This window comes from Loa loa (genome assembly GCF_000183805.2).
Source record: "Loa loa unplaced genomic scaffold supercont3.168, whole genome shotgun sequence".
Taxonomy (NCBI): Eukaryota; Metazoa; Nematoda; class Chromadorea; order Rhabditida; family Onchocercidae; genus Loa; species Loa loa.
In genome coordinates, this window is record NW_018108348.1 from 3,268 (window position 1) to 14,299 (window position 11,032).

The window sequence follows — 11,032 nt, forward strand, 5'->3', positions numbered from 1 at the left end:
GTTATTGTTCCGCATTTTCACTGAATTTATTTTAGGAATCACATTTAATCTCAGTAAATCTCAATATTCCCAATAAATTTTCTTAGGCTCAGTAAATCTCGGGAGACGCTTTTTATTCCGTTTTCAGTCAGCTCAGTTTGTTATTTGTTGTTCATTTATGTCTTTCTTGCGACGTTGATTATGTCCACTCTTTTACTGTGCGCATTTTGATAATTTTGAGATACTATACATATTTTGATAAAAATTTTGATTTGCTGTATATTTTGATAACATTCCTCCACTTCTGGGAATATTTAACAATTTCCATCATCATGTTTGATTTAACTGTTATTGTTTTATTTTGCGATTTTGTTTTCTCGTCAATAAATTTTTTGCTGTTTTGTAAGATTATATCATGTCGTTTTCCCAGATCGAATAAAAGATCTCTTTATACTTACCTTTATGAAAGTTCGCATTTTTCTGTTCTATTCTACCACTGAGTAAAAATAAATGTTTTTGTGGGGATATATCAAAAGGGAATTCATGTAGAGATGGTAATTACCGCTGAATTATGTAGCGTTTTAAAATTTGAAATTTTGTTTCACCTTGAGGGTGTGATGTTTTTTTAAACGTTTCTGTAAGACTTATGTAAAGTTCACTGAAATTTTGGATGACGTTGGGAAATTAGTTTTCAAAATAGTTATCGAAAAAGGCTAGCTACTGTAAAGATTTTGTCTGTATTGGAGCAATGGTATAATAGTAGTGGTGGCTGGGTTAATGGCGTTAGTTCGCATTAAATTCTGGCCCTGTAATTAGTTAGTCTCAGTTTCTTCATACACGTAGAAAGCATGTTCTCTCCTCGCCAAGTTTATTAGCGTAATTCCCTGATGGTTTCGTGAATGTTGGGTACGTATACAAGTGCTATAAATTAAAATTTTTATCTCAACGTCTTCAACTCAGCTAATCGGCGTAATGCGGGATGACTTCACAGTGAGGAATCCTAACAGCGAAGGGATTGCATTCTTTCAAAGTCAAGAAAATTTTGTGCATGCCAATTCTTTCAAAGTCAAGAGGATTTTGTGCATGCCAAAATTTAATGTCACACAAATTATTGATAAAATTCCATGGGTAAGAGAGCAAAACAAATTGGAAATATGAAAGACAGAATTTCTAACAGTGAAGATTTGGGAAAGAATTTTATTTGTTGTAAAAATACTTTTCTTTCTTTCAATTACGAGATTGGCGATATACCTATTCAAATAAAAAGGATGAAATGTGCAGATATTTTAAGAGATGTCTAAATTGACCAATGATTTCCGTTTTTGTTAAAGCCAACTTCATTATTTGATAAATGAGTAAGTGATGAGATGCTACTTATAAGTGTCATCAATGAAACATTAAAAGCAAGTAATTATTGGCAGAGTGTTTCGGAAAATAAAACGCAAATCTGATTTCATCCTCTTCTGCGTCTTTAAATGACAATGAACTTTGACTAGACTTTTTTTAGATTAAAAGACGAAGATATATGAGAAAGGAAATGGCAATTTATAGATTAAGGGACCAGTCAAATTTGATTTGCGTGAATTTCTTACAAAAATGTCACCTGACAAGGAGGAATAGGAGTGAAGTTAAACCTGTAGTATTTGATAGTACCCAACCTTTTAACAATTTAAAGATTAACAAATCTATTCTTATCCTCCAAATTCTATTAACTATTGACATAGTCCCCTTTCTAACTTTTATTGAAATATATGTGTCCCTTTCGTTACGGTAACACAAAGGTTAGGGAGAATAGAAGAATTTGGGTTCACTAAATTTCTATGCCTTCACAACAGCTCGACCTTCACCTGCTCTCTCAGTCCTCAAACATCATTCATCGTCCTCATCTCGATGCGGAACCTGGATTTCGTTATCATAGAAATGGGATGCATACAATAATTGCTTTAGAAACCTGCCATTAATAAAAATTACATAATCCACGCAATATCCTGACTATTTTAAAGTTGCCCGATTTATTGAATTGTCAATCACTGCTGAAATTTCTGTGGAAGTAAGGAAACGAAACATTAATAAGGATAATGGAATAATTCACCGCTTTACCGATTAAATTTTTACTCAAAAATCAAAGATCCACTTGATTAGCATATCCAACTTTATCGCTCCTTCCCTTTCAATCACCAACATTCTACATATTTCTGTTATAGTAAATGACAATGAAAGGCATAAATCAGTGAGCAAGAATCATACATTGTGACCTGCTTAAACATAAAGAAAAAGGGAGAGGAAGAGTGATTCCGGAAAGTAACATTTTATGGATGAGTTTTTTTAATTACGTTAATGGAAGTGACAATGGAACGATGTAGAAAAACTACATACAATATACAGCTAGCACAGTGTGTTAATAAGTGGAAAATAAGTGAAAAGCTAGAAGGGGATATCATCCGTCTACTCAGCTTTCAGCCTTTATTGAGTATTTAATCAAGATAAATTTTTAATAAACAAACAGATTGTTCACTCTCATATATGAAATAGGTGAAGATTCTAACTGCCATCGATTGTTTTAACCAGAAAACGAACTGAATAAAGTGATAAGTGACTTCACTGTAGTAACTGAGCTCTTGAAAAAGCTCACGTAAGGCTATATCCAATTAGATGTTCTCCATTGTACAATATACAGTTGCTATGATGAACATTCATTCTTTAATAACAATAATTTTCATTGCATCATTCGTTGCTTCAATCCATGCAGATAACACGATGCCATTTGTAGTGTTATTCCATATTCGAATCAGTTGATTTGTTGCGGATAGTCATGATTTCATCTTCATAGATATGGAAAAATTTGAATATGAAGCAATACAGCAGGAAGAAAATAAAAGAAAGAGTATAAGCCTAAAGTTTTTAGTGTAATCTATTCTAGAATGAATACAAAAAAAAAAAGACGGGCACATAGAAAGTAATAAATACAAATAATCCAATAATACCATCCCTATGAATAAAATTAAAAACTAAAGGGTTGTCATATTGAAATTATTTTCATTGTTATTTGATAGCATGACATTCTAACGAAATCTCGAAAAAAAAAATTGTTCCATAAAAAGAAACACAACGAAGAATACAATGAATTCCCGGAAGATCCAAAATCACATAAAAATCCGAATTTTAGATTTCAAATGTCAAACCTAAAATAGATATACATCTGTTCAACAAAAACGGCATATCGGTATAACATTTTCAAGAAATGTTCAGATTAAAAAACAAACAAACAAAAAACAAAACTTGTTCCGCATCATAACAAATAAGAATAACAGGTGGGAAATAAAATTGACCGAATTTTAAAAATTTAAAACCGATTTGAGCATACCTCCTTAGGTTTCTGGACACACAGTCGCTCGTCATTTGGACAAAGATCAACATTTCTTGAAGCCTTCTTCTCGTAATTGTGCTTTCGACTCCTGTTCGAATAATTTCACTTTAATATGTGTAAACAGCGGCAAAAAATGCAAATCGTAACATTCATATTTTAATGATGAAATACCATCCATTTGTTGTCGCACCTTTGTTTTAGCCAATAAGTCATAACGACATCTAAAATCAATTTCTTTCTCGAGATAGTTTTGACACTGAAATTCCTAACATTAAATAGAATATTTTTCTAAGAACAAACAGAATTCTTCAAGTTCATCATATACATATATTTATTTATTATGCCATCAAAAATGCAGTACATAAAGAGTGAAGAAATTAACCTATTAATGGGATTTTTCGTTTCTGACTCATGTTTAACCATTTGGTAACGAGCAATTTCCAACGGATATCGCATTATTTTGTAACCAAGAGAAGTTACTCTGAGGAGCAAACATTTGTTAAAAAATGATTTACAAATGAACTTGATTTGATTTGTAAGGCTTCCGGATTGCTTCCCTCTATCTGTTTTAACATCAGAATGTCAAGTTCCTGCAATGTTATCTTACTGCCATCCAGCTAACGCAAACAAGAATATTTTATTTTTCTTTTAGTACATTTTTAGAACAATTCAGAATTTCTTCCTCACCGTATTGAGAGATCATCATCTTCGCCACCCCATCCCCAATAACTGTTAGAAAAGCCATTCATTTTTAGGAACTGTTCTGTTCTAATAGCACTTACACCTCCAAATATTGACCCGTAAGGTAACCTGCAATGAGTAATTAGTTCCTGCAATGTCAATCATATGGGACTGTAAAATATATTATTCAAGAATAGACATCGTTTACTGGCTTTTTTCATGTCCCATAATTAAAATCGATAAAGGAATTAAAATTTTATAAAGTACACATAAAAATATAGTCAGAACAACCCCGAAAGATAAGACAACCGATGGAAGAACTGAATCTTAGAAAATAAATCAATTGTCCAAATAAATATTACAAAAAAGCAAACCCGCTAATTTAACAATTTAGATCGAATACAGTGCAATAGGAAGTTGGAATAATTCCACTAAAATCAGTTCATATTACTAAACCTTTTTCAATTATACAGCACGGCCTTTCTTCCGGTTGCATTTGCGTATAAACGTATGAGACACTTCTCAAAGAGGATTACACCATCAACAGACAAAAAATCCCGTTCAGTTCATCTATTCTCACTTGTAAAAATAAACCTGTATTTAAATTTGTTGATCGCAACACTCATATGCCTTGGCTGATCGGGACAGGAATAAATGTTACGATCATCTTCTGCCAACAAATCAACATCGTGAAATATGAAACACTGCCAATCGTAAAGTTTCATCGCTTCCGTATATCCAACATTCATCAACTTAGCACGATTGAATGTTTCATTCTCATGTTGTTCGATGACAAAAATGGCATAATCAAGTTGCTGTTTAGTAAGCAATGAATGAAGATTGTGCAACAGGATACGTAAATGAGCTTCTCGATCTCTAAAATATGTGTGACATATTGAGCTGACTCAATAAATGCCCCGCAGGCCACACTGAAACTATAATGTGGAAAATTACTCCAGTAGAAAGAACGAAGTTCGAGAGGAAGGGAATAAGCGCAAGATGTATTTTTTTTTTTTTGTGATGTGGTAAAAAATAAGGTGTTATGATAACTATGCTAATAAGGAGGCTCAAGTACAACTTATTTGTCAGAAAAATCCTTCAATAAATTTTCATATCAAGACTATTTGTTGCTATTTTCGCTGCAAATGGCATACGAAAGTTAAACTAAGTGAAACTGGATAATTATTGTACAGTGAGTCAATGACGAATTTATAAATTATAGAGAGAATTTCCAGTTTTGTTCACACTAAATAAATGATCTCGGACAAATATTAATCTCACTTCTGCCCAAAACTGAATTTTTCTGACGAATACTCCATTATGTATGTGTAAAATGAAATAGATACTGTATTTAAAAGTGAACCTGTAAGGCACGATAATAGCAACCCTATGTCGTGATAGGCAACTTCCAGGTTTTCCATGGCCACCAAGTTCCAAATATGGGTTTAATCGCTCAATTTCTTCAAATGTCGGCTCATCATACCATACTTTTATTGGACCAACCAAACCAGGTGGTATTATGGGACAATCCACCAAGCTAAGATTTTGCCGCTCCATTTGCAGGCCCGAAATAAGCTTACATGTTGATAATGTTTTATTACCAAATAGTCGCCCGGAAGATTGGGAACCTGAAAATGAAACATTTACAATTCCTAAAATAATTCGCCCTGAAATAATAAAACTATTGTCGTTTACCCTCCTTAGCACCATCTAAGTTTACGAGTAAAATTCTTACTTACGGATTTCCGTGCTTCCGATTTCGAATTATTTCAGGAATTACAATTATTTTAAGAATTACTCTACCATTAACACCATCTAAGAAAAGTGCATCAAACAGTTTTCAGATAGATGTATGAACTAAGACTGACAAAGTGCTTTATGAAACTCCATATAAAACTACCCAATTATAAAAATAATATTATAATAACTAACCTGCAGTAGTGTTTAACACGGTATTATGGATATTCTCATCGGTTTTCGAGAAGTACGCATTTTTCGTGTATATTTCTGTTGGCTCATCATTTGTTGAACTATTGATGATGGATGCATTTATTGTTGGGTAAACAGTAGTTAAATTACTGTACAGTAAACCATTAGTGAAGAGCTTATAAAATTTTGAAGGAATACTGACTGAATTAGCAAATGGAGCAACACTAATTAAATGGAATTTTCTTTCGTCATTTGATGGAATTCCGTTGGAATCTCGATCACTGTTATTGTTGGTATCATGCATCAGAATAATTTCTTGTTTATTGTTTTCAACTATTGGTTTCCAAATGTGATAATCACTGATAAATGATAAGTCACCACCTAGAAAAATATGCGCTGCTGCACCTAATAATAACAGAGTGATAACGAAGCGTCCAACCGTAGGCATTCTTGCGTCTGCATAATACTTTATGCTTCATCTTCTCGGGCTCCGAAAATGAATGAACGCTTCGACATTAGCCTTTGTGTTGAATTACATCAGTAAATGAAACCTGTACAAATACACAAATAAATTATTATGACAAGATTTGTTGCTAACGTCAATTACGTCGGGAAAAAGAAAAAGAAAACGTGAGGCTTAAAATTATCGCGTAGTACCAATTAGTATGAAATGAAAAATGTAAATGTAAAAGAGCCTCATTAATTAATTAACCAAATTAACAATTTCCTTTTGATCAAATGCGTCATGTTGTCAATATTGTCAGTCGAAGAAACCTTTTATTAGTACCAGTGACATCAACTATTTTCGCCGAATTACTAGTTGAAGTACTGTTTTATCAGCGTCGATCGGACAAAATAATTCTGTAAAATCATTTACTGGAATGTTTCATTAACAATAATCGTTCTGGATTATTGAGCACAATTGTAATCAAAAGAAAAAACTGATCACTTTTTTCATCACTACCAATAGCTTTGCTAAAAGGAAATCATAAATGAGTATGTAAGTTTGCAAAAAAGTTTCTCGGAACAATGTTTAAACATATTTTCCCTTTTCTGAAGCTCGTTTACTTCCGGATATTTATCCCCAAAGGGAAATTATTGGAAAATGAATTCGAAAATTTCTTAGCCTATCAAACTTTTCACTTTTTCACCTTTTAGCGACTAAAAGAAACTGATATGAAATGGCTGCCATGTGTGACCCTTGACCTGACCCGCTCTTTGCTCCCAAAACTAAAACGATTTTCCCTCCCTTTGCTACGACCGGAACGTAAACAAACATAAACATCCCAAGACTATTCTGGCATTCGGTGGCATTTCGCTTTTTTCATAATTGAGTGATTCGGGAACTAGAGGACATGGGTTTAAACTAATTGTACTTTAAAATAAATTCGAAATTTTTTTTCTTTTAGACATGTTACAAATGCGCCCACAATTTAATGCGCAATCATATCTATTACCTGTTAGCACGCATTTACACATGATCGCTTAGTATACATCACATCATAAATTAACATACAATTAATAAGGATGTAATTTCATGTCAGTCCATGCTGCAAATGAAAAGAAAGATCCGAGAAAGAAAAGTGGCAAAAAGATTGCTGTGAATTAAATTTTTTTATTTTATTCTTTTCTCCCTGTTGAAAAATAGTTGTTATTCAAATTTAACGATCAAAATACACGTCAGTTAGGGATACTTGTTAACTTATTATTTTCACCAATGATACAAAGCTGTATATTATGTAAATTTGAAAATGACGACTATAGGTTATATAACATGGAGACGCTATCTACATGAGCTTAACAATGACATAATTCAAAAGTAGTTAGCTAGTTTCTGTTCTTACACATATAATTTTCTTTTTTTGTCATTTTTATGGATAAATAGCATGAAATTTTTTAGCATTTTCCAATGAAAGGAAATTTTTCTAAAATTGCAACGAACAAATATTTGCAATGATACATACAAATTTTCAATCAATAGTAAAGTTCTGAAAGATATTTAAGAATTTCAATAATGTTTGAATAATTTTTATTTTTGATATTATTATTCGAATTCATCTATCGGAGAAGTGTACTTGTCTGTATTATAAATTTGTCATTCCCTCTCACTACCTCTCTAAAGAATAAAAAAGAAGGAAAACACTGGGGGAAGAGAGAAGGGTTACACCAAAGAATTTGAGCCATTATTTTATCTTCATTATATAAATGAAACACACTATTAGTAATAGCAGTAGGAATAGAATATAAATTATTCAATAATGAAGAATAGAGTTGGATGTTATCGCTGCTATCTATACTACCGCATTGGACAAACAACGATAAGGAATTCAAAAGTTACATTAAGGAGATAACATTATAACATTATCGTTTAACTTATTATGAACAGGTGGTTTAAGGTCAAGGGTGAAGTAGAAGCGAGCGAACAAGTTAAGTGGTCACATCTGACATTTAAATTACAAATTAACCTCTGATTCACGAAAAATGCAGTAAATTTTCAGCGACACACATACACACACACACATAACATACATTACATACACATATACACGCGTACCTACACATGGACACATATAAATGCGCTTCCCGCACATATATACAAATGCTCACCGTGGCATGTACACACAAGCACTTAAACATATACATACACACACATGCACAAATACACTTTTTTGAAATTATTTTTGTGCAATGAAAAGAATATTTGATTCAATGATTATATGAATTCTTTCTTTTTCTATCAATAATTTCAATTTATTCCTTAAAATATAATTTTATATTAATTGTCAGAATTATTTTTTTCTTCTTTTTTCTGCGAATTATTTTGCATTTTACATTTCTTGCTTCTTTTCATGAAATGCATATTAAAAAAAAGACTATCTATTAGAAAAGAAATAAAGAAAAAAAGAAAACATCGAAAGCTTCCGTTCATTAATGTTATCATTTATATTTACTGGAGAAGGAAAAAAAAAGAAGAAATGAAATATCAAAATGAAATTCATTATGATTCATTCACGTTTACTTAGTAATATTCAAATAATTTTCATAAAAAAATATATCATGTACGAATATTAGAAATTCTTCATAAAATTATATTACGTACGTACGTTACAAATCTTGTTGAAAAAAAAAAAGAAAATGAAATTCATTTCCAATTAATTCATGTTTTTCCTTTCTTTTTTACCTAACGATATTCAAATCATAGTATAAAATGAAAACTAAACTATAAAGATTTTTCCTTAAAATTTATTCGTTATTGTTATTACTATCCGAAAAAATTACAAAAAATTTTTCATGCAAATATTTATGAATATATACGATAATATAGTATGTAACCCTGTTATCAGCAATTGTCAACATATGCTGTCATATCCGTATGACATTTTTTGTTTTATGTTTTTTTTTTGCACGGATACAATAAAGTGATTTCCTTAAATATAATTTATATGTTTTAAACATTTTACTTAACTTGAGTAAATAATTATGGATAATATGTAGAAAATAAAATTAACCTCCTCATTTCGCACTTTATTTTGTGTAACAAAAATCAAATTTTTGACAAATCATGAAAAAAGCAATAGCATTAGCAAAATTATAAATGATTGACATTTGACAAACATTTGATAAACAAAAAGGAAACACAGGAAAAATGATAATGATTTGAAAGAAAAATAAAATAAAAAGAATAAAAATGGGAATAAAAAATTAAAAATAAAACGAAAGAAATTTAATTAACAAATATCTAACAAATATTTTTTCCCCCCAATATGAGCAATTCAGGAAGTTATTTTTGTAAGAAAATTGGGAATAAAACTATGTTCCAATTAAAACTAGCATTATTCCTTTGCACACGTAAATTAATTAAATTTTTTTCATATATAGCTAATTATTAAACTGTATCGAAGTACTGATGGCTACTAATTAATAGTAAGAGGGAATTTTTGAGGAAAAAAATTAAAGAGAATTGAAAAATAAGTGGAAAATATTTCAAAAATGTTGAATGCCGTATTGGAAAAGAAAATGAATTCTTTATGGCAAAAATTATCAAATAAAAGTTAAAAGTTAAATTTTCCTGTAATTGAAGTCAACATTTTCTCTTTGTTTTGTATGATAAGATGGAATTTCATAATTTATGAATTGTTATTATAAGAAAACTTGTCATTTTATAACTGAACCATTTAATAAACTCTTAATCACACTGATTCTTCATCTTTTATTAACCGTTTGATGACAATGATTATCATTATTAACTGTAATTTTACAATTATATTGCCGAATTCTTGAAAACAAAATGAAAAAAATGTAATTTTGAAAAAGAAATTAAAGAAAAAATTGTCTCCAAAGTTGTGATAAATAAAAGACTAGAAATCATTTCACTTTTTTTTAACAAATTTTCCTTTTTCTTTTTCACACTGACAACAACAAACACAAATTGATTTTGGATTATATTTAAATTTCGACCAAAAATAAAATTTGTTGAAAAACAGAAACAAAAATAAAAATAAAAAGCAAAAATGAAATGAGCATAAAAATCCGATTATTTCATTTTTAATCAACAATTATTATGTCATCATTACAATTTCCTATCACTGGTTTCGTTTTTCATTTTATTTTTTATTTTTATTAAAAAAGACTTTATTATCGCTTAATATGAACAAATATATTAATATTCATTTTAGGATTTACATTTTATATTCAATCTGGATTAATCTTGTATATTTCAAATTACTACCTAGAACTTGGTCGATGTTGTTTAATAATACAAATGTATGCTATAGAGATATTGTTAAGGATTCATTCATCTATCTGATCCAAGTTTTGGATAATTTGATTAATGAAATACATTCATATTAATCTAAATATAAAAAAGAATTGTAAGTATAAGAAAGAAAAAGAAGGTCCTAACATTTTTAGAATAAAATTTATTTTTGTTTTAACTTTATTGATTTTTTCCTTTTATTGACTTAAACATGAAAAAGAAAAAAATGAAAAAAAGGAGAAAAAGATTAAAAATGTGAAAAATATTGATAAGCGCTAAAAGAGGATTAAAAAAATGCAATCCACTCGTCATAAAAAAAA

General features: G+C 30.1%; 1 protein-coding gene across 1 annotated transcript; it reads right to left on the reverse strand.

The window, feature by feature from the left end:
* Positions 1 to 2,495: 2,495 nt before the first annotated feature.
* LOAG_17990 (hypothetical protein) lies at positions 2,496 to 6,509 on the reverse strand. Its single transcript, XM_020450660.1, has 7 exons — positions 5,960 to 6,509; positions 5,391 to 5,655; positions 4,622 to 4,903; positions 4,034 to 4,156; positions 3,729 to 3,827; positions 3,344 to 3,567; positions 2,496 to 2,801 (listed from the first exon to the last, which is right to left on the reverse strand). Exons 1-6 carry the CDS (start codon positions 6,402 to 6,404, stop codon positions 3,390 to 3,392), a joined length of 1,392 nt encoding a protein of 463 aa, XP_020305631.1. The 5' UTR covers positions 6,405 to 6,509; the 3' UTR covers positions 2,496 to 2,801; positions 3,344 to 3,389.
* Between the last annotated feature and the right edge of the window lie 4,523 nt (positions 6,510 to 11,032).

Bases quoted from the DNA above. Each gene is read 5' to 3' on its own strand.
- LOAG_17990 (XM_020450660.1), bottom strand. From the start codon at position 6,404: ATGCCTACGGTTGGACGCTTCGTTATCACTCTGTTATTATTAGGTGCA. The intron at 5,656-5,959 runs GTTAGTTATTAT...TTTCATTTTCAG, and splicing joins CGTGTTAAACACTACTGCAG to GTTCCCAATCTTCCGGGCGA. The intron at 4,904-5,390 runs GTTCACTTTTAA...CACATATTTTAG, and splicing joins GCTATTATCGTGCCTTACAG to AGATCGAGAAGCTCATTTAC.